General features: G+C 40.8%; 1 protein-coding gene across 8 annotated transcripts in view; it reads left to right on the top strand.

Annotated features, from left to right (window-relative positions):
* Positions 1–23,090, top strand: part of RUNX2 (RUNX family transcription factor 2) — a 335,124-nt gene that overhangs the window by 161,583 nt on the left and 150,451 nt on the right. For 7 of the 8 annotated variants that reach the window (XM_021936728.2, XM_031667680.1, XM_003897680.4 and 4 more), the window contains one exon: positions 19,923–20,084. In XM_021936728.2, coding sequence (XP_021792420.2) covers positions 19,923–20,084 — 162 coding nt within the window. Of the gene's footprint in view, positions 1–19,922; positions 20,085–21,126; positions 21,607–23,090 lie in introns of those variants that run through there. The other variant, XM_031667681.1, reaches the window with a different exon arrangement.

Here is a 23,090-nt window from a genome sequence, read left to right on the forward strand (position 1 = left end):
TTGGTAGTTATAAGGCAAGGTCAATGAGTGGCTCATCGGGCACACAGAATTCACTTCTGATTTACATTTAGCTCTGGTTCTCCATTCAACATTTCTCTTTATAAATTCTAGTCAGCTACTTACTTTACCTTTCTTCTGAGAAATTAACATCGGCGTTACATTATAGACTAATCATTCACATTTGGTGCATTAAGATCCCCGACTCTTTTCTTTTTGCCCCACTTGTGCAAACACAGATTTATTTAAAGACTAGTTTGAAAATTTTTAGGTCGTGATGACAAGAGAGTGTATTAATTATTATAAATCTTTAATTTGCAGATAAAAGTATTGAGAGCTGAAAGGAAGTTTACATGTCATCTAGTTGCTATCATTGGTAGAGGTGGACTAGAATAGAGGGAAAGTAAGTCAAAACAAAATGTGTAATAAGCTCTCTACATGGATCTTTTTTATGGTTGGATTTTTGTTTATAGCAGTTAGACTCGAATGTTCTTAATGGTCTCAAAACATAATTGTTTATAAAAGGAATGACCTATCTGTTCTTCTCTCCTGCCCATATTATGTAAATGTATTCTTGGATAGTTACTTAGAGTAGGTTTCACTTTCTGTGAGTATATGTATTTTAGTCTGAATGTATGAGTTTGCATGAGAGTGTATATTTAAAAAAATAATATAGAATTATAAAAATCAAACATCTAAACACTAAAGATAACCAGATATCTGCATTAAGAACATTATTGTCCTTTGAAGAATGACCATGTTTTAGACTATATAAAACTTTAAACATTGATATGTGGGATTGGAAAGTCAATGTGTTCACTAGACATATGTCTTTGATAAAAACACAAGAGTAAAATTCACACCGACTTGTGAATTTGAAGCTTGTAGCTATGGGTGCTACTGCATTTAAAGTAGTGGACTTGGAGACTACAAAAGGTGGGAGAGTGGGAGGTGGGGGTGAGGGTTGAAATATGACCCATTAGGTACAATGATCGCTGTTTGGGTTATGGGTTCACTAAAAGCCCAGACTTCACCTCAATGCACTATATATGCATGTAAGAAATCCATACTTATACCCCCTAAACATATGTAAAAAAAATAAAGTAGTAGGCTTTAGATTATTCGTTGAGGCATATAATAGCTTTCCTTTTGTCTTTATAGTAATCCTTAGACTGTGTGTGTATGTGTGTGTGTATGTGTGTTTGTAGAAGCAAATGTGGATATATATATGTATATATATGTTTATATATGATTTGTAATGGATTTATGATGACTAATAAAAATATATATAAATATATGTTCTATGATTTGGCAACCACTGGCTTTTTAAATGTTTACTTTCTGTATTCTAATCATTATTTGTTTGCTATTTATGCTGTTAATGACTAATGCTTTAGAAATGGCTTTTGGAGCCTGCATGTTGCTAGATTCACTTAAGAAGATGTTTCTCTCAAGGCTTTGTCCTTAAATCTAAAGATGAGATCATAAAGTAGATCCAGAGGACATTTTAGAACCTAAAGGTACCTTAGATATCGTGAAACAAATGGCTGGAAAAATTGTGAAGAGGATCTGTGTTTTAGCGGCATCCCCGCCTAGCAGATATGCATGCAGAGAGTGAGGCTCGGAGGAGGTGTGGGGCTTGCCTGTGCCACAAATGCATCTGAGCAGACTGGGAGTGTGGCCACCTCCACAGGCCTGGCCCTCCTCCAGTTGTCAGCTTCTCTTCACCCTCCCTGTTGGGAGGCTCAGGAAGTTAAGCTTCTTGTCTGCAGTTGCACAGCAAGTTACTGGCAGGGCAGGGAACACATTCACTGGATATATTTCTGAAAACGAAAATATAAAACAAGTTAATTTCTAGGTACTGATAGCTTCTTGGAATTTTTATGAGTATTAGTGCTCTTCATTTTGGGATTATAGTAGTAATAGAATTGATTTATAGACTAGTCTTCTTTTTTTTTTCAACATCCACTAGGTATTGGACCCAACAACTTTTCTCAAACTTTCCAGATTTCCAGATGTCCACATACATACTTGTCACCCCAACCACTCTTGGCCATGTGAGCTTTCTTTAAATGTTCCCATATTGTGAGTGAGAGAACGCCTGTGTCTGTCCATAACCAAGGAGATGCAGTGTTCTACTGTGACCCAGTTTTTAAAGGAAAGCCCAGGAACATCTGGAGCAGCAGCAACGTGAAAATGAATTGAATAGATTTAATTTTTAAATCTCTGGATTGACTTCTCTGTTTATTCAATAAGTATTATTTGGGACCTACCCCATGTAGCAAACTTGGTATTAGGTAATATGAAGAGAGAAGAAAAGCGCTGTTCTTAGTTATAGTTGAAGAGATAGTTATCTTCCCTAGCCCTGGCATACCACATCCTGTGCCCCAACTGTAATACCATTCCTGAGTACACGTGCTTCTCTCTGTACCCCTTTACTCAGCCACCCATCTACAGTAGTCTCTGCTGACAAGATTCCACCCATCCTCCAAGGCTACTATGTTATCTTCTTCAGGAAAGAGTTCTGGAACCTTCATCCAAAGGCAGTGTATCCACCCTCTAAGCTTTAGTTAAGATTGCCTTCTTTTAAGGACACTGTATATTCACCTTTTCTACCCTGCTAGATTGTACGTTCTTTAAGGGATTTATTATAGGGATTTATTTTCTTTTGTGACTAGCCCAGTGGCAGTGTCTCATTAAATGTGAATTATTGAAAGTTCAGGTGAGAAGAAATCAGTGCAGTCGGGGTTGAGAAGATATCATATCTGTCTTAGTAGCATTAACTCTTCTAATTTCCTGTCCCAGGATGTCATTGTTCCCCAGTGATGGGCAGCAGCTTAAATCACATTTCAATAAAACATTTACATAGTTAAACCGTCCGGTTTTATTCCAGTTTAGGGTTAATGTAATTGCATGACTAAATTTAAATTCTTGCCTGTAATGGATTTTGTAACTTCTTTGCAATATGCCATATCTGCATTTTAGTTCGTGTAATCCTTTGGACAAGACATTTGTAACAGGAAGGGCCCAGTTACTTGTCTGTGATTGGCTTGCTACTCTTGATATCTCAAGCTCTTACCCCAAAACTGTAGATAATGATCATGGCTATATAGTCACCTCTAGTTCTCCCACTTGCCAACATAAAAGGCAGAAGATGCCTTTAAACTCCCAGAAGAGTGAAATGAAATTAGCAACCGTAAATTGAGGAAGTCATAAGCACTTAGTGTTTCATAGTTAACCTTTTCCAGTGTCTCTTGCAATTCCTAGGGCCAAAAGTTCTAGCCATGTGGTGGCTAGAACCTAACTGAAGTGGTTTCCACCTAACTTCAGTCTGATTCTGTATTCCCTCCCTGGTGTCTTTGCAGTGCCTGTCTGATGGTGATACTTTGTGGAAGTCTTTAATGGCTGACGTTCAGCTGAAGGCCCAGGGCCTCCCCACAGCTTCCTGGGGAAGTTGCTTCCTCTAGACCTCTTCTTATCATTCAGACATCTGCTGCTTGTCTCTAGGTGCCAGGAAACTCCTAGTCTGTCACAAATGTTCACTTCTTTTGATTCAGAAAGTGGCGATAGCAGTAGAGTCAGGATATGATGTTGGGAGATACTGCTTAAGATATCTTTAAAGTCATTATCCTCTAGATGGGTCCACTACACCTAAAAAATAATGCTGATCCAGGCCCTTTGGTTTGGTGGATTGGGACATTCATCTCAGTTTTAGGGTGGGCGATGCGCTGCTATTCTGTTATTCACTCATTCAAAAAATACTTCATGAGTGCTTATTATCTGCCGGGCATTGATGCAAGTGAGTGAGAGAAATGCAGCTTCTGCTCACAAGGAGCTTATATTTAGTGTCAGATATAGTCAGTAAATAGGTAAGTAAGCATATGTACATGATAATCTCTGATAATAATAAATGCTGTGAGAAAATGAAATAGGATAATTGATAGATAACAACTTGGGGAAGGAAGGAACTAATTTTGATTGGAAAGTTGAGAAAGGCTCCTTTGAAAAGCTTTGAAGATCTGTGAGGAATGACATTTCAGGCAGTAGGAAACTCATGCAAAGCCTAGATTATGGGGAGTCTTGGGGGCCACAATAGTCGTTTGGGTTTAGTTCTGACTGCAGTGGGGTACCAGTGTAGTGGGGGATGTGAAGCAAGGGAATGACGTTATGTCATTTACATGCATAATAAAACCTGTTTGGATGCTGTTTGAGGGGACCATAAGGGGCTAAAGAAAGAAGCAGAATTATGTTCAGGAAGCTGCTGCAGTAGCCCGAGAGAGTTAATAGTGGTAACAATGGAGATGGAAGGACACTGAAGGATTCTGAATACTCTCTTTTTTTTTTTTTTTTTTAAGAGAACTCACAACTCTTGCTGATGGTGAGGGGAAAATAGGACTTCAGAGTTTTGGCCTGGGCAATTGGAGGATGGTGGTGCCATTTACTGATGTGGGGAAGACTCAGGGAGGATAAGACGGAGTGGGGCTGGGGAGCTCAGAGAAGCAGTTGGGTGGAGAAAAGAAGATGCTAAGAAAGAAGAGACTTGACATTCTCACTCCTACAGTGGCTCATAAAACTGCCTTTGCAGACACCCAAGGGGCTTCCCTTCTCATGATTCTTGCTAGGTTGCAGGGTTCCCTTTCGTGATTTCTTTTCTCCTTTAAAAGCAGCTCTTGGTTCTTTTGAGTCTTGGTTGTTTTTCTAAGCAGTCAATGAAAGTTGATTTTCCCTGCATGTAAATGCTGGAAGGAAGTGCACAGGACAGTTTTTTCCTTGGTTCAGACCCCTCTTTGCCCTTCACTCAGGAGGAGATTCTGGACACTTCTGCACAGGCTGCTAGATATTCCATCATGTTATTTATTGTGGCTTTCTCCTTTTGTAATGTACAAGCAATTCATTTGAAGTTTCACTTGTTGTTTTTTTAATTTTAAATTAATATGTTATTGTATTTCATGCTTTTTTCTTTGCCTAGACACCCTTCCTTGTCCTGGTTTTCCAAACACATTTTTACTGTTTCTTCAAAACTCAGATCAAATGCTGCCACCTCTGTCAAGCCTCTTCCAACCTACCCAAGCAGAGTCGAGTCAGGCTCCCGAGCCACTTTGTACAACCCTTGATTATATCTTGTTCCATGTGCTGATGATTACCGTTCACACGTCTGTCTCCTCCATCATTCCATTTGAACTTGAAAGTTCATTCCATTTGAACTTTTCCAAGTCTAGAGCCATGTTTTATTCATCTTTGTGTCCTCCATTGTCTTACACAGTACCTGCTTACTACCTGACTTTTGGTTGGGTGATCAATGAATAAATGGGTCACTGACCTCTTCAGGAAGCGGCACCCACCATTATTATCCTAGCCATAATATTTTTCTAGTGTCTGTTTGATTGAATTACTATTGGTTACCATTTATTAAATGCTTATCATGTGTCAGGTATTGATCTAATGAGTTTAACTTGTACATTCCTCACAACAGCTCTATGAGATAGGTGGCATTATTATGGAAACTGATGATAGAGAGGTGGAATAACTCATGCAAGGTCCCACTTACTACTAGTAAGTGGTAAATACAGGAATTAAAGGCAGCTCTCCATAGCTCCATGGCCCCGTGTACTTACCACCAAGTACTCTTGGGAAGCTGAAATGTAGTTTATCATGGCTCAGCTTCCTCTCATTTCTGTACGTCACTTTCATTTATGCAGTTCTTTACCATTTACAAACCAAAGGCCTAAAACAATTCGAAAAGTATGTATTTCACAGATGGAAGAAATCGATTGTTGGAGAAATGACTTGCTGGAGGCCACTTCAGCTATTACAGTTGACTGTGAGTTCTGGATTCTTAGCAGGCAGTCACCTTCATCCCTATCAAGTTGGGCTTGTTGCCAACAGTCTAAGTGACATGTGTCCTGCAGGACTAATTTCTTTTTCTTCTGTCCGTTAGACATTATTTAGGATACTTAGAGAGAATATTTTCATAAAAGGGAGTTAGCATTAGGAATATCTGAATTATACTTTAAAATGCAATATAATCATTTAAATGATTAGATTCCAGTTACGTAAGGCAGGTATTTAAGGTAAAAACCACTTGCCAGACATCCTGTCTAATAATAATCTTATCAGCAGTTACTGTGGCTGCAGTGGTTTCCACCTAACTTCAGTCTGATTCTGTATTCCCTCAGCAAACAGAGCTCCTTTAAAAATTAAGGGGACCTCAGCCAATTAGGCCAGTTGGGATTAGGCTGTGTATATGTTTGGCTGTCCTAGGATTCCACTGCGCTTGTCCCAAAACATTTACTAGTGTAATCCTTTCAGAAATCAGAAGCGCAGCTGAGTTGCATGTGTCTTAAGTTACTGTTGTGTTCAAGTGCTGAGTGACCACATGATTCTTTAATGTGAAACAAGTTGGGAGACGAAGTGGGCCTGGGGTGATGGTGGCTGTGAGTGTGAGGGCGAATGGACCCCTAAGAAGCTCAGTGACTGTTGGTGAGCAGGAAGAATGACAGCAGGATACCATCAGTGTGGGTGTGGAGGAGAGTGGGAGTCTAGTGAATTCTCAGGCTTCACAGCCACTGTGGTCCTGCTCACTTGTAGGCAAGTTGTGTCAAGGAACTGAAGTCACTGCATTCAAAGACAGATTGTTGGAAGTGGTTCTCTTTTTCTTTGGTGGTGCAGTGTTGTAATTTCTGAAGTTCCTGGAAGTTTTGTCCCGTCCTCATCCTTTGAGATCTTTCAGGTAGGGCAGTTGGGTAAATTTGCTGCTGCCTCGCACATGTGTGAACAGAGAATCTCTGTACAGGAGGTTGCTAGTCACAATCCTTATCTTTAAAAAGGGCTCAAATCCTGTGTGTGAACACTGTTTCACATTGATTCTGCTCTGGCGGCCACCTTATGAGGAAGAGTAGACTTTAGGTGCAGGCTGTGCTGGCTTTAAAAAATGAAGCTGCCTGGGATTCTGGGAGGGGCTGGTGGTCAACCTGTTATGTTGTTGCTTAGTCTGTTAGCAGTATCCACAGATGAGCTTCTTAAAGGTGCTCTGTTTGGATTTCTGTCTGTTGGCGTTCCCTTATTAACTGAAGATGATCTGACTTTATTATGCTTTTAGAAAAGTAGAGAGGGTGATGTTCTCGGAAATATTAGCTTTTTGTTTCAAAAAGTTGTCTTTGTAATTTTCTTCTATCTGGGAATATAAGATGCATAGTTAACACTTAGTTATGGTAAGAAGAGTTCATCTCCTATATAATGCCTCATTTTATCCTTCTTCCCCAAAACAGTTCCATTTCTAGCCTGTCTTCAGGTCTCCATGCAGAAGAAGTCTTGGTTTCATTCTCCTGTTGTTTTCTAACACATCATCTTTCTCTTTTAGTTTTATATTTAGTTTTAGTTTTATATGTATAGTATATATACATATATGTGTATACCCACATGTATGCATACGTATCCCCTTTATTAGTTGTTTAGGGTGCTTTTTTTGCCCCATTTTACCTTTTGTGATGGACTGTGGGCAAAAGGATCAGAATAGGGGATTAACGTTGAAGGAAATATTAACTTAAGGGGTAACGCAGCAGAGGGGCAAGTTAGGCATGCACTTTGTACAAAGATGCCCTGGTGGTATATTTTCACATTAAATAATGGATATGCACTCACGGCTTCACACAGAGAATTAGTATACATTGACTATGCAGTATTAATAGCAACAATAATATATTATAGATATGATCAGTCTAAAAAGTGTTTTCATTTTATATGCAAAAGTATTCCAGGAATAGAACTGTATGGCACTACTCCCAATTAGGGGCATCAGATTCTTTTTAGGGCTTTGTTTATTGTAATAAAGACTTACTTTTTAATGGTTTAAAACAATTGGTTTTAATAGACTTAAAAAGACAAGATTTAACAGAAGAGTCAGATTGTGAACCATATAGTGAATATGAAAACTGAGGTGCTAGGAGATTTCTGAAATCCTCAGAGCTGAAATTGGAAATCTGTGTCTTAGGAAGGTGAAACCCGACAGATAGTTTTAGGTGGGGAGTGGGTGAGGGTGTAGGGGGAAAGATTTAGAATGAGAAATGTTTGGAGCTATTGCCAGGGTGAATGGTGGGAATGGAAAATGACTTTGGACGAGCATCTTTGAGGACCCAGCTGAGGGTAGAGATCATGGGAAGAGCCAATTGGCACGATTATGTGATTCTCTCCTGCAGTGGTTGCAGTTTGTGACTAGGAGTGGGCTAGGCTGTGGTGGGCTGTCTGTCCCCTGGGACTGGGTAGGACTCAGTACAAGACAGGGGAACAAGGAAGACGTTGAGCCACTTTCCCATGTGAGGGACTGTCCTGCAGGTTGGTAGATTATAGTAAAGATGAAAGAACTTCCAAAGAGGACGTGACCCATTTTGACCGGGAAAATGAGCATCAGCCGAGTGGAAAGGTTAAGAGGAAATATCTGGGGAAATCCGAGTGTTTGTTCAGGTGGGAAGGAGAAGGAGTGTCATCTGGAGAGGTTGAAGGTAGATGGGCACTCTTAGCCATCCTTCAGCCATTCCTCATATGACCGATGGAGGTCCCACACCTTGCCCTGTCTTCTCCAGTGCTCCAGCCTGACACTGCCTCTTGAGAACACAATCCTCTAGCTATGCCTGACCAGGTCAAGTAGGGGTCTACTAATGTTCTGTTAATATATCCCAAGTTTGTGTTAACTTTTTGTTATCCCATCACATTGTGGCTGTCAGTGAAAAACTCTGCTCTTGGATCTGGCTCCCCCATCCCGTCTTATAGTTGATAAAATGCAGCACTGTACTTTTGCTCTTATTTCGTTTCATCATGTTGCTTTCACCTCCTCTTTCCATCTTGTAGGGTTGTTTTATAGTTCTGATTCTTCTTCTGTTGTGTTGGGTTATTCCTCACAACTTTGTCTCATCTTGAAGCTTGGAAGGTCACTTCTAATCCTTCAAGACTTTGGTAAAGATGCTGGACAGAAATAAGACTATTGTGCCCTGGATTATGCCACCATATACCTCTGTCTAAACTGACCATGATCTATATATTAATGACCACTTTCTGGCAGTCTTTTTAACTAGCTATAAATTACTTAGGGATAAGGCATATATCTTGCCGAGGTCCAGATATGCAATAGACAGATGAGCTTTCTTCTAATCTATTGCTTTAGTAATTCTAGGAGACAGTTTTTTAGTGAACCCATTCTGCTTTCTGATAGTAACTGTGGGATCAAGTGTGAAAAGTTCTTTGCACACTGGCTATTGAAAGTGTTGTTAGTGGGCTGCAAGCAAGTCAACACCAACAGTGGCTCCAAAACAACTCAGTTTCAGCAACTTAGATTTTACCAATAGCAATGCTGTGTTCAGAATAAGATAAATGGAATAAGGGAATGTAAAACCTAGTGTATTTTGTGTCATAAACTTTAAAGACATTATCTTCAAGTAATTTAACAGCTGTCATGTGGAGTAGTAATCCCAGAGAGCAAAACTAAGATTAGTAGTGATTGGAGTTATAGGGACGCATATTTTAATCTAAGGAAGAACTCTTTAAAGCCTGCTCCATCAAGAAGCAGCCCCTTGAGTACTAGGTACCAGCATTTTTGCCGTGTTATGGGATATTATTTATCTTGGAGCAGAGACTTGAATTCATCTAAAGCATCACACTGCTCTCCCTTATCTCCTTACCTCTCTTGGGCCTTAATTTCCTCTTACGCATGTTTGTTCTGCTCTTTCTATGTAAGATCATCCTTTTTGATAGAGAAGATTAAATCAAAATAGGGTTCGGTAATTTTCCTTTCTAAATTTCGTTAGTAAAAATTATGCCCATTGTTCTTGATTTGGCACATAATCACATCACCTGGGGAGCTTGTTAAACATACAGGTGCCCAGGCTGTATCCCTGAATTAGAAGGTGTGAGGTGGAGCTGGCTCAGATCACTCCCAGCTGTAGGCCCAAGCCAGGCCTATTACTCAAGGCTCACCTTACCCATCCAGAACTCATCCTGATCCAGCCTGAGGTCATCTCAGGAGCCTTGCCCCCATGATCAGAGGTTGTGTGGAGGCAGCTAAGAGCCCGAAGCCTGAGTGCAGCCCCTGGACTCCACCCCTGTGTCCATTCCAGCTGCTGTTTTCTCTCCACACCCTTTCCTGCACACCTGGTCCTAGACTGGACTTCTGCCCTGTTTCTGTTAGGATGCTGCCCGAGGAAGATTTTAAAAATGCATGTCTGATTATGTCACTCTATACCTAAACACCTTCTAAGGTGACCTGTTGCACTTAGGATAAAGATTAAAATGTCTAGCATGGCCCGGCAGGGTCAGCACAGCCTGGCTTCTCCCTGCCTGCTCTCCATTCTCATCTCACACTATTTTGAACCTTTTTCACAGTGCTCCAAACACAGGCCTTCTGTCAAGTCCATAAAAAAAAAAAAAATGATGCTGCCTTCTTCCCAGGAGCTGGACACAGGCCTAAAGCTCTCTTAACCTCCCCTACTCATCTTCTAGACTTCTGCTTGTCATTCATGTCTTGGCTTAATATTTACTACCTTAGAGAAGCTTTTCCTGATGCTCAATGTGGTTGGAGTTCCCCCACTGTACATTTTTATGGTACCATGAACGTCTCTTTTTTAGCATTTACCATAGTTATATGATTATTTGATTAGTGTCTGTCTCTCCTACCCAACTGTAAAACTCCATGGGACCAGGAATTATGTCATAAAACTCCATAGGTCCAGGGAGTAGGTCTGTTTTTATTCAACATTAATATTCTAAGTGCCTAGCACAATACCAGAGTAGATAGATACCTGATAGTTTTTTTTTTTTTTTTTTTTTTGAATGAATGAATGAATGACTGGGAGACAATTACTAGAACGATGGATATAATCATCCATGTGACATCAGGTATCACCATGCCTGGGATCTCCTATAATACCCCAACTGCCATATCTGATTCCCTGGATGTTGACATCAGCCTGATTTGAACCTGAATTTACCACACCCAGTTCAATACTATGATTCGAACTAAGGGCCACTCTCCCTTGCCAGCATCACATCTCAGTAACATTTCAAGTTTTGTCCCACCCTTTTGTATCTCATTTCCTTCCCCCTTCTGGCTTTACCATTGAGATTCAGGATGTGCCAAGGCTGAGAGGCCAGGACAGGTGTGACATGTGGTATAGCCCCTTTTTTCTTCTATTAGATTTTTTTTTAAACAAGAAATGCCCAGCCTTTTCTGTAAGACAGTTATGATCGCTATCCAGCAAAAGTTGGTGATACCTAAGAGCGCTTCTCATCACCTTGTCTTAACAATGCAACTTCCTTCTGGTTTTTCTTTAACATTTTATTATAGGATATGATATCTTAGGTTATACATATCATTTTTCATTCTCTTCCCTGCTTATTGTCTCCTAAGTTTACCAATTCTCTCTTCTCCCATTGTGTGTGTTGTAATTTAACCTATGGTCATGCCTGGTATACCCTATGTAGCCTCCAGTTTTAACCAGTTTGCTGCTTTGTTTTCCCTCAGATTTCCTTTTTTAGGTTCTGTCACACGGATCTGTCTCCTGCCAGATGATTCTGGGAGCCACCAGATGAGTTGGAGAAGGCCCTTGGTGGGGACAACAAGGGGGGGTCCGCACCTTACTCTTGGGGCTTCTCAGTGGACTTGAGCCAGATGCTCTGTGATGGCAGGTGCTGCACTGTCAGCTACCTTTCATAGCCACCCCGAGTCAGCTCTGCATGGCTTCAGTCATTTCTGATGCAGTTACAGTCTCCAGAAAGGACTGAGGGTTGGGAGCTCACTCTTCTGAGTGGTTAGCATCATAGCATTTTGTAGCTGGAAAACATCTTAGAGATAACCCACCCCTTCCCATGTTACAGGTGAAAACAGTGAGACCCAGAGGCTGTAAATTATTGGCCAACGGCTGCACAGTTAGTGCCAGAACCTCCAGTCCACGGCTCTTCCTATGCTTGGAGGAGGCCGTTTGTTTGCAAACGGTTTCCTGTTAGTCAAGAGAACCAGAAATGAGTGGAGAAAGCTCATTCTAAAACTCCAGTCTAGCTAACAGGGTTATTAGAAAAGACATAGAATTTAACGTTTCATATTTAGTGTAGATTGTTTTGAAACGGGAAGCTCTGTATGTATGAAGTGTGAGTATATCTGTATTATGAATGACAGTAATATGACAGAAACAGTTTAAGATAGGAAATGGTAAATCTGCCCCTCTGTGTTAGGATGATTGACCCTGGTAGCAATTAAGAAGCATAGTTCTAAGCTAGTAGACTCTGTGCATCATTTTCGACACCCCAGTTTTCTCAAGAAATATTTGAGGTTTACACAGCCTGATTTGAGTACTGATTAGGGGGAAATGGGTGGAGGATAAGGGGTGAGATTGTGGGGATCTTTGTACCCCGCTGCCCCAATATGGCAGGTATTCCCTGCAGACAGTTTTGGCAGAATCACTGGCTGTCGTGGTGTGGTGTTACACAGAAGCCTGCTGGCCACAGGAACAGGAAATAGCCTTTTGTGTGCGTGTTCAGGCTTTGCTGCCTTTGACTTGTTTCCTCCCGTCTGCATGAAGTTCAGCACCCTGTCCCTGGTGTGCCTTGTTGTGAGCAATTCCTAGGAAAGCAGATCCTCCTTCACACCCACACATGTTTAACCAAAGTGTTTACAAAAGGAGCCCTGCTAATAGCAGCTGCCTTGTTTCCAGCCTACCTTTGGGCTTCCAGAAAGCTCTCTGCCTGCTCTGCTGCCCCCACTCAAACTTACTCATTCAGAAGAAAATTGGACATGTTTTCCCGGAGTCAGTTCATTTTCCTGGGGTGCTTTTATTTTTTTTTTCTTCTCTGCCCTCCTCCCTTCTCAGTATGACTCCAAGTGTTTAGGGTTCAATTATGCAGATGTGAAATTTGGCTTTTTAGTCATTTGAAAGAATGGAGACTCTTAGAGCCCATGACCCTTTAGCTATCACTGTAGGAAGTGCATGGCCACCCCCTTTTTGTTCCCCATACCAGTGATTGTGCTTCAGAAGCTGTGGTCCTGCTCAAAGAAGACAGCTTGCTTTCCTCATCTCCACAGGTTTACATAAATGGTTGTCTCCATCTTTGCCTGATGAAAGACAACTTGAGACAGATGAACCGCCCCTCTCCCAATTAGCATTTTTGAGCACCCCCTGGATACGGTCGCCTTCTGTACTTTTATGTTTTGTGGTTTATAGAATGGAAAGCAGATGCAACCACTCTCTGAGAAGTCTAAGCTGAAGGAACACCACCCTAGAAGGAGAACTTATAAAATCGATTCTGACATTGGTGCTCCACGGTTCCTTTCCATCTTTAGAGCGTTTTTAAAAACACCATTCCGTGCTTGTGACAGACTTTGCCTCGGTTGAAATACATGCTGAAGGGATTCCTTATGTCAGATGACTGGCTCCTTTCTACGGCTTTCAATGGCTTCTACCTGAGACAGAAAAAGGGAAATTAGCCTGAACTCTTAATAGCTAGATTTGGTCTACTCTCATGGAGGAAACCATGATTGCTTCTGAAAGTGTGTTGTTGCAGATCTGAGGGGTCCAATAAATAGCCTTCCCCTTATTCCTGGTGGTGGTTCTTAGTGTGCTTTCTCTGCCCTGGGGACCCCTTTCTCCCTGGGTTCATCCTCAGGGTCTGCAGGAGCAGCCGTGGTCCTCTGCTTCATTCTCTTCTCTTGCATGTAGTCATTTTGATTAATCACGTCCTGCCTGCGAATACAGCAGACCCAACAGATAGGAAAGACCTGATTTTCTCTTTCAAGTTTATGTTACAGGTCAGATTTGATCACCACTTCCCTCTAAGACCCCCTGTTTTAGGTGGCAGGAGAGAAGTTGGTGGAGAAATAGGAATGGAGTTATCTTTAGTGATATTTTATGCCTCGAGTGTGCGCACAAAAACCCAACACCAGAGGGTTGTTCGTATATCATATGCATATAAGAACGTATGTCAATTTGTTGAATTTCTCTAATATAGTAATTAAAATAATATTGATACTATTTCTGAAGGTTGCCATATAAAAAGAATGAATTATAGTTTTTAAAAAACATAAAAATATTTAAAGTTCAACAACAGTTTTGTTGTTGAGACAAAGTCTCGCTCTATCGCCCAGGCTGGAGTACAGTGGCATGACTCAGTGCCTCCCAGGCTCAAGTGATCCTCCCTTCTCAGCCTCCAGAGTAGCTGGGACCACAGGTGTGTGTCACCACACTCGGATAATTTTTGTATTTTTTTGTAGAGGCGGGGTTTCACCATTTCTACAAAAGCCTGTTACCCAGGCCAGTCTCCAACTCGTGGGCTCAAGTGATCCACCCACTTTGGCCTTCCAAAGTGCTGAGATTCCAGGCCTGAGCCACCGTGCCTGGCAACAGCTTTCATTTTTTTTTTTTTTTTTTGAAACTTTCTGTGAGATAGCATTGATTTAGTCCCTGAAAACTTGTAGGTAGTTTATGGCCTTGAGGTGACACCGTGGCTGACCCATAACTGCAGTCAAGGCCATGATTAAAAGTCAAGGATATTTGTGTTTATGCTGGAGTGTTAGGACATGGTTCTTCCCTTCATATTGCTGCAGACTTGAAAAGACACACCATCCAATATAACTCTGGGTGGGGCAGAGTGACGGACGGATTATCCTTGCTCTGTGGGACCTGAGGCTGAGATAAAGACAGTTTCTTGTTTGTCATTAATTAGTATGTTTGTCTCAGAGCTAGGCTTTGTATCTTTCCTATTAGTAACTTTAGGATTGACTGGTGATGCCTGAAAAACATCTATCACCTGTTCTGACTCATCCAATTTGAGAGTAAATCTCAGAAGTCTCAGGTTTCTTCAGGAAGTTGAGTTCAGAAATTGTTTATGAGATCAGGTTAAGGTGACTTTCCTCTAGTATAAGCATTAATAATTGTCCATAAAAAGCAAATATGTTGTAATCATGTATTTATGACAGGATTATATTTTCTTGGTGATTGAGCATTTAGGAAGTGAAGATATTTTACAGCCATTTTTTCCCACTAAAAGATTGAAAAGGTTAAAGTGTATGGTATTTGAAAATATACTTAAAAAATTAGGATTTCTCTGGGAAGAAACCAAAACTTAAGAAGGAACACGATTAAGGTTAAGTCATTGTAAAAGGATATCAACATGACTAACACAGACATATATGCTCCAAATTGTGAACTACACACTACAGGAAGCTCTCCTAAAAATTGTACTCTGTCAGAAAAAGAGGTCAAGGGCTAGAAACAAATACAAAATGAAGGTTCAGTAAAGGTAGAGTCTTTAACAGTGGGAAACATTTATTAGGTTCTTTCCATATGCTAAACTCTATATTATATTATCTCATTGAATCATCAGACAACTTTATGAAGGAGGTATTCTTGTTTACCCCCATTTTATAGATGAGGAAACTTTAATCTTAAATATGTAATTTGTCCAATCACACAGTCTGGAAATGATGGAGCTTGGATTGGTAATCACTCATTCACAAGGTATTAGGGAAGGCATGGGGGTGTTTGGAGACCATTGCTTTTTTTTTTTTTTTTTGAGACAGAGTCTCGCTCTGTTGCCCAGACTGGACTGCAGTGGCTCGATCTTGGCTCACTGCAAGCTCCGCCTCCCAGGTTCAAGCCATTCTCCTGCCTCAGCCTCCCGAGTAGCTGGGACTACAGGTGCCCGCCACCACGCCCAGCTAATTTTTTGTATTTTTAGTAGAGACAGGGTTTCACCGTGTTAGCCAGGATGGTCTTGATCTCCTGACCTCATGATCTGCCCATCTCGGCCTCCCAAAGTGTTGGGATTACAGGCGTGAGCCACCATGCCTGGCCTGCTTTTTTTTTTAAAGGTTGCTATCCTCTTTTTTTATACCAGATCTAGTGAACCGCATATGGCAGTTCTTATATTTCCTTTTTTTTTTTTTTTTTTTTTGAGATGGCATCTTGCCCTTGTTGCCCAGGCTGGAGTGCAATGGTGTGATTTTGGCTCACCACAACCTCCGCCTCCTGGGTTCAAGCGATTCTCCTGCCTCAGCCTCCCAGGTAGCTGGGATTACAGGCATGCACCACCACGCCCAACTAATTTTGTATTTTTAGTAGAGATGGGGTTTTTCCATGTTGGTCAGGCTGGTCTCGAACTCCCGACCTCAGGTGATCCGCCTGCCTTGGCCTCCTAAAGTGGTGGGATTACAGGTGTGAGCCACTGCACCCAGCCTATTTTATTTTTCTTTAGTAACTCTTTCTTTAAGTCATTATCATAGACTCTTAGGACAATGGCCTTGAAGGAGACTCTAGCCTATCCTCTGAGAGACAAAAAAACAAAGATAGAGCTTCTCACTTATTTAGGGATAGTGAGAAGTTATTTTTCTTAATTTTGGATATTTGGAAAGGCCTCCACTAAAAGCAAAACTATCCTTTAATAGACTCTTCTAGTATATATTCTGGCAGTCAGGATGTAAAACCTAAAACCTCAACGATATAAACCTCTTTGGTAGCCTAAGGAGAAATTAGAGAATTACTAAGTATGACTTAATTTTAATATTTTATTATTCACTCAAGCCACCCTGAAAAGTTCATTCAGTAGTTGTTTATTGAGTACTGTGTGCCAGGCATTATACTTAATTATGCTGAATCTGATCTCGGAAGTCTTTAAGAGTAACAACATGAGACAAACCCAGCTACCCTAGATAGCACAGAGTCATATTTTAATATTTATTTTTAATAACGATGATGATTTTCCATTTACCGTATATTATTTAATCTTCAGTCTGAGGATTCAACTCTTGAGATAGTATTATCATCTCCATTTTGCAGACGAGGAAATTAAAGCTCAGTAATGTTGAGAAACACAGCCCAGGTCACAAGGCCCAGGCAGGGCCTTCACCATGTGAGCTCCTAAAGAGAGTCAAAATAGTTTCCCTATAGTACTTTATGCTTATCAAAATGCTTTTACTTGCATTATCTCATCTCATTTTCCAAAAATGAGAGTAGTTATTTTTGTACTCATTATATAGATAGCACTTGTATTTATTATATACTTAATATGTGCTAAGAGTGCCAGGTACCATATTAGATATGGCCTAGTTCATGTAATGCTCGCAAAAACCCTAGTAAGTATCATTATTCCCATTTTATAGATGAGCCACTAAGGCCTAAAAGTTTAAGTGATTTGCTCAGCACAGCAGGGAGGTGTGACTGAAGCCTAGGCTTGTCTGCACAGCCAGGATGCGTGACCACTTTGCTATATTCACCGTTCTGTGTTATGCTGCCTCATTTTCCAGATGAGGAAACTGAGATTCAGAGTTAGCTAACCCAGATGAGGTCATACAGCTTATCAATAGCGGAGCTGACACGTCAACTCAGATGCTGTCACTAAAAAGCCCTCTTGTTTCCCACTGTGCTGAGCCGCCTTTCTGCACTAGGAGAACTGTAAGACTGTATCTTACCTCCAAGTTGAGTACCCTAATTCCTTTTCGTCATTTTTTACAGTTCTTTGCATTTGGTCTCGTTTTTAGGCAGGGGGCCCTAGACGGATGACTTGTTACAGAAGAGGAATGGTATAGGTTAAACTGCTTGCTCAGGAAGTCATCTGGGGAAGTCAGATGAGAACTCAAATCCAAATTTGAGTCCTGCGTGCCCAACTTACTTAGCTATGTGGTTCTCAACCTTTTTGTCTTTTGAAAATGTTGCTTGAGAGAAGGACTTGCCCTTGTGAGATTGTTTTTCTGTGCTGTAAGGAATGAATCTTTTTCCATCTGAAGATCATTTACCGTTTCTCTGAATAGTGAATTACATTAATGGTGTAAGGCAAGGAAATATGTCAATATCAGATATATAACAAGGACCAGTCACTCGGATTTGAAATGTTGCCAATCTCTACAATCTCAGCCTTGAGAATTTTAAGGCACAGAAGTCCATTACTTTAATGATCAATTATCCTTTAGATTTCTGAAGGAAAAGTTTGTTAACCGTTTATAGTACTACTCTTTTATTCAAATTGCAAACTCAGGTAAATGCTCCTTAAAATGGAATTGGATGACATTTTTCTGTATCTCTGTCAATGTCAGTAAACAGCAGGTAAATATCCAGATGTGTTTAATTATTTTGACTCAAAGAAGTATGTCCTATTTAAACAGTCTTTAAATAAATTGTTTCTGAATTGAACAAATAAACAAGAAATAGCTGAACTAAACTGCTTTGACTGTATAGAAAAACTGAGAGGTTTTAACAGACGAATCATCTCAAAAATCCGCATCTTATTATACTCATTTTTACTTTTAGAGATAAACCTGAATTAACTCTTCAAGTATATTAATAGTTTTTATTCTTAAAGAATAATAGGTGATGTGTGGGGATAATTTGAAACCTATCCAAGTGTATTAACTCCAGTCCAGATATGTTTGAAACATGGAACTATCCCTATGTTACCCAGAGGTTTTATATATATATATATATATATATATATGAATTAATGCCTATTAAGTGTCTTTTGTGCTAGTTTTCTCTTAATAGTTTTCTCATGTAATTTTCACATCCTTGTGATTCAGGTATTATTGCTGCCCCTCCTTCCACACCTTTTACAGATGAGGAAACTGAGGCTCAGAGTGACTAATTAAGCCAAGGTTACACAGAAAGTAGAAGTCTCAGAACTTGGACCTAATTCTGAACATTCCAAAATCCATGCATATTCTAAGATACCAAGCTATCTTGTGAATAGCCTGGTCTATTAGAATTTTAAAAATTAACATAATTTTAAAATTAGCATAAAAACATGTTAAGAGAAATTTGCTTATGATTTTGTTTGATTAGCCCTCAAGTAAGAGCAAAAGAGTTTGAAATACATACTTTTTTTGCTTTGGAAACACAGCACATTTACCTTTTTTTCTGTATGTAAGCAAAAGGTCTTTTAATAATGTGGCCTTGAGTTTGTACCTCCAAGAAACTCCTAGAGCTACATCAAAAAATATTGTTAATATTTAGCAATTAACCCTAACCAGCTGACTGCCCATTAGTTTTATTATTACAGTGACTGTAGGTAACACTAGGCCAAATTCCAGACATGTGACATCTTTTAAACAGATTCCAATAGGATTAAAAACGTTTCCCCGTTCTCCTGTTTTGGGCCATTTTCTTACTGTCAGAAACTATTGTGCTTAGCGTTGAAACTGGCTGGTGATGAGACTTTTCAGTTCTTAATGGTAGTTGACTTTGAAATTAAATTTTGTCTTTTTCTTCCGGTTTATTTTCTGGTTTAGCTTTAGCATGAGAGTAACGTAACTGGCTCCCCTCCTGCCTGTTCATCTTATGTGCTGCCCCTCCATTCTCATTCCTGCCCTTATTCCCTTCACCCCATGCTAGAAAGGGCCATTCCATTGACCTGCCTGAAAAAAGTGCCCTGAGATGAAATCTTGGAGTCATTCACTTTAAAACCAAAAAGCATGTCTGAAAGATAGTAAGTAGCTGGATATGCAGCAGCAAAAGGCACAATCTACATATTTTTTAACCAAGTATATTGTTCAGAAAATATTCTAACTTAAAAAAAGTTATCCATGTTCACTGGAGGAATTTTAGAGAATACAGAAAGTAAATATAATTCCACTTTGTAAAGAAAACCAAAGCAGATTGTTTTCTAAATGACTATTAGACTTTCCAAATAGAAATATTTAGAAGAGAGAGACAAATAGTCCTTATGCATCATCCATTTTGTTGCTTTCGTTGAGACTCAAAGTCTAGAAAGCTTTGTGCTATTCAAGGCTTGAAAGGATGGGGTTATAAGAGATAAATAGCCATTCCTTATTTATTTTGTATGTATAAGCCATATTTTTCCTCTCTCTCTTTTTCTGCTTTTTCCTTTCTAAGTATTGGGTTGCATGTTTCTAAGGCTGCAATGGTTGCTATTCTAAAGATTTTTCTTCTTCTTTTTCCCAGACCCCAGGCAGGCACAGTCTTCCCCGCCGTGGTCCTATGACCAGTCTTACCCCTCCTACCTGAGCCAGATGACGTCCCCGTCCATCCACTCTACCACCCCGCTGTCTTCCACACGGGGCACTGGGCTTCCTGCCATCACCGATGTGCCTAGGCGCATTTCAGGTAAAGACCGCGCTTTAACTAAAAATCCATCCCCGCACAGGGGTCGGGGGGAGTGGGATGGGCTGAACCTGTGTCATCCATGCTCACAGTGACTCTCTATTAGAGACATGTGGGCAAGGGAATGACAACTGGCAAATTAAATCTTCTGAATTATGGGGTTATCAAACACTCGAACATTTTAAGTCAAGAGACTGAAAATCTGCCAGAGATGGCATACTTTTAAGATGGTATTTAATGCCGCCCAGTTAGTGTCCTGCTGAATTGTATCCCATTTGGTGGGCACTGTCTCATAACTAGGGCCTTTTCCTGAGGGTCTTATGCCAGGCCTTCCTTTGCTTGTGTTCCTTTCTTTTCCTAACATCTGCCTATAAACCAGATTGATGGCACAGCCCTCCATTCCTAAAGGCTTTTAAGTCCCAGGAGTCCAAGCTAGTCAGTTCCAAGAGAGAGCACCTGCAAACTTAGGATCTTTGTCAGAAACTAGTCATTTGAAGTGCCGTGAGGCCTGGAAGAGTCTTAAAAGGCAATGCGTGGCCTCTGAGTGGCTAACTCAAGAAGGACGCAGCCTTTCTGTGAAGCATCATGCGTGCTGCTGTCACTTGCAGCCCGGCAGCCCAGTGCTCACAATTCCTCTATTCCAAAGGCACTACAGAAATGTGTGGCCCATGGGGGGAGTGTGTGTGACAAATTACCTGGCTGCCCCTCTATCCTGGAGAATTCATCACAGAGAGCCAGAAAGTGTTCACGAAGACTCCCAACTGACAAGTAGAGAAAAGTTAAAGGCCCTTAGCTGACTGTATGAGTCCCGTGAATAAGAAAAGAAACCTCTTGGTCCACCCTGACATATGAGCTGCAAACATTGTCCCCACTCAATGACGTACGTCCACAGAGAGGCACACACCCCATTGGATCCCACGTTTGCCAGGTACTCTTCTCAGCGTTCGGGCCCCTGCACCTGTTTGACTCCTGGCCAGGTTAATGCCTTTCTTTCTTTCTCTTTGTGTTTCTGTCTGTTTCTCTCCCTATCTCATTTTCTGCAAAGCTCGAAGCCGTTACTCACTCCGCTGAGTTGCATCACTGACAAGCTGAAGCTCCACCAGCAGGCTTGCGGGTTTTGATTAGTTCAGACTCCTTTATTTCTTTCAACTTGGGAGGAGGGAAGGCTTTGTTTCTCAAGCAAATAGCAGGAAAGGGCTCTCTGGTCCTAGTGCCTCACATTTTCTGCAGCAGATGGACTCCCATGGGGGTGAGTAGGGAAAGAAGAGGGGTGGAGGGAGAACTGCAAGGTGTTTTGGGAAACCATGTTACCACTTTTCATTGTGACTGCTGTTATCATTTTTACGAATCACACAGTATGTATTGGGAAATTGTATAGAGTGTAGAATTTTAGTTATCATTTCCCTTGTCTGGAATCACCGTCGCCTTTAGGCAAACATTAATTAAAGATAATGGGAAAGGATGAGTAAGGCACAGTGGGGATAACGAAGGCTGATGCGAGATTAAAGGCACAGTGTTGATGGTGTTAAGTTAGTTCTGGTTATTCCTTCTACATTTCATACTGAGAGTCTGTTTTGTTTTACATAGGGCCAAAAGGACACTTTGACAGAATAGACTTATGCAAACTTGCTTCTGTTTGGGGTCTCCTGGGGCTTCCATCTGCCCAACCCACTGTGGCTGAAGCAGATTTTGCTATTTTTTTCTCTAGCAGTACCTAGAGGAAAAAAACCTCAGGGAGTAATGTTAGCATTAGAGACACTTACCTACAGCAGTTTCCTACTGAGGTATATTCCTGTGAGTTCATCAGGAAAGCCATTGAAAATGACATCGGAAAAATGCTGCATAAACGAGTAGTCATCATTGTTTATCATGTACATGTGTAATGGAAAACAGCCAGATTATTTCAAGTTACTTTACTGAGGGTTACTTCAAATATTTCCATAAAACAGTACCTTTCCCATTTCACAGAGAAGGAGGCAGGAGCAGAAACTGGTTAATTTTCCAGCCATATATCCATCTTAGGCCAAAGGTAGGAGTGAGCCTCTGGTTTAAACTGGTTTGTACTGAGTTTAGTCCAGTTTTTTCCTCCAACCCTTAACATTTCTGGAGTTGTTACTGGTAAAGTAACATGGTGCCAGGGTGGGAGGTTCTGTATAAACAGTAAAGAGAACAGAAAATCCTTCTTGTCAGCATGTAGGTAGGGAAACAGGAAGAAACAACTAGACGTGGACTGTCAGGGAACTGGAGGAGCACTGACTTACCTGACCTTGCCCTGGGCTGCGGGACTGTGCCTGCACACCCAAGCACTGCCTGGCGGACTCAGGGACCATGTCATTGGAGTGTGCACCATTTCTAATTCCCTGGGGACTAGTCCTGGGCGCCTTCTTGGGGAAGCCTGTCTCATAGGGTCCCAGGTACCAACTTAGACAATGTATAGCTTATGATTCCTCTCAACATCTAAAGCCAATGTCTAAGTCCATGACCTAGAGGCTACTACATGTGAGACTTAAGCATGAGGGCTTTTTAAATTTGGGGTTTTTTTTGTATGTGTGTGCTTTAGTAAATAAAGCCCTTTGGATTGAATCCATTCTTGTGCCTTTAGTCTTCATAATGCTCTGTGCCAAATAATGCTGTTTCCACGTAACACGGACAGCTAAAAATATTAATCTCTATCCCTGTCTGCAGGCAGTCCCGTGGTCTCTTTTTGAGACGCTTTGCAGAACAGTTTATGTTTTTGTGTGCATCGATCAATTTTCATCTCCATATCTAAAGGGATACACAAAATATTCTCATATGATTTTGGGTGAGAAAGAATAAAATTCTTCACTTCACAGTAGGATTGGATGTTCGGACCCAGGTTTGAATCCCAGCTCATACATATATCAGGCAACTTCTTACTTTTCTGAAACTTAGTTTTATTATTTGTAAAATAGGCATACAATACTCATCTTCAGGGTCGGTGTGAAGATGAAGTGAGATACTTTATATAAAGTGTTTAGAACTGGCACA

The sequence above is a fragment of the Papio anubis genome, chromosome 6 (assembly GCF_008728515.1).
Source record: "Papio anubis isolate 15944 chromosome 6, Panubis1.0, whole genome shotgun sequence".
NCBI classification, from domain to species: Eukaryota; Metazoa; Chordata; class Mammalia; order Primates; family Cercopithecidae; genus Papio; species Papio anubis.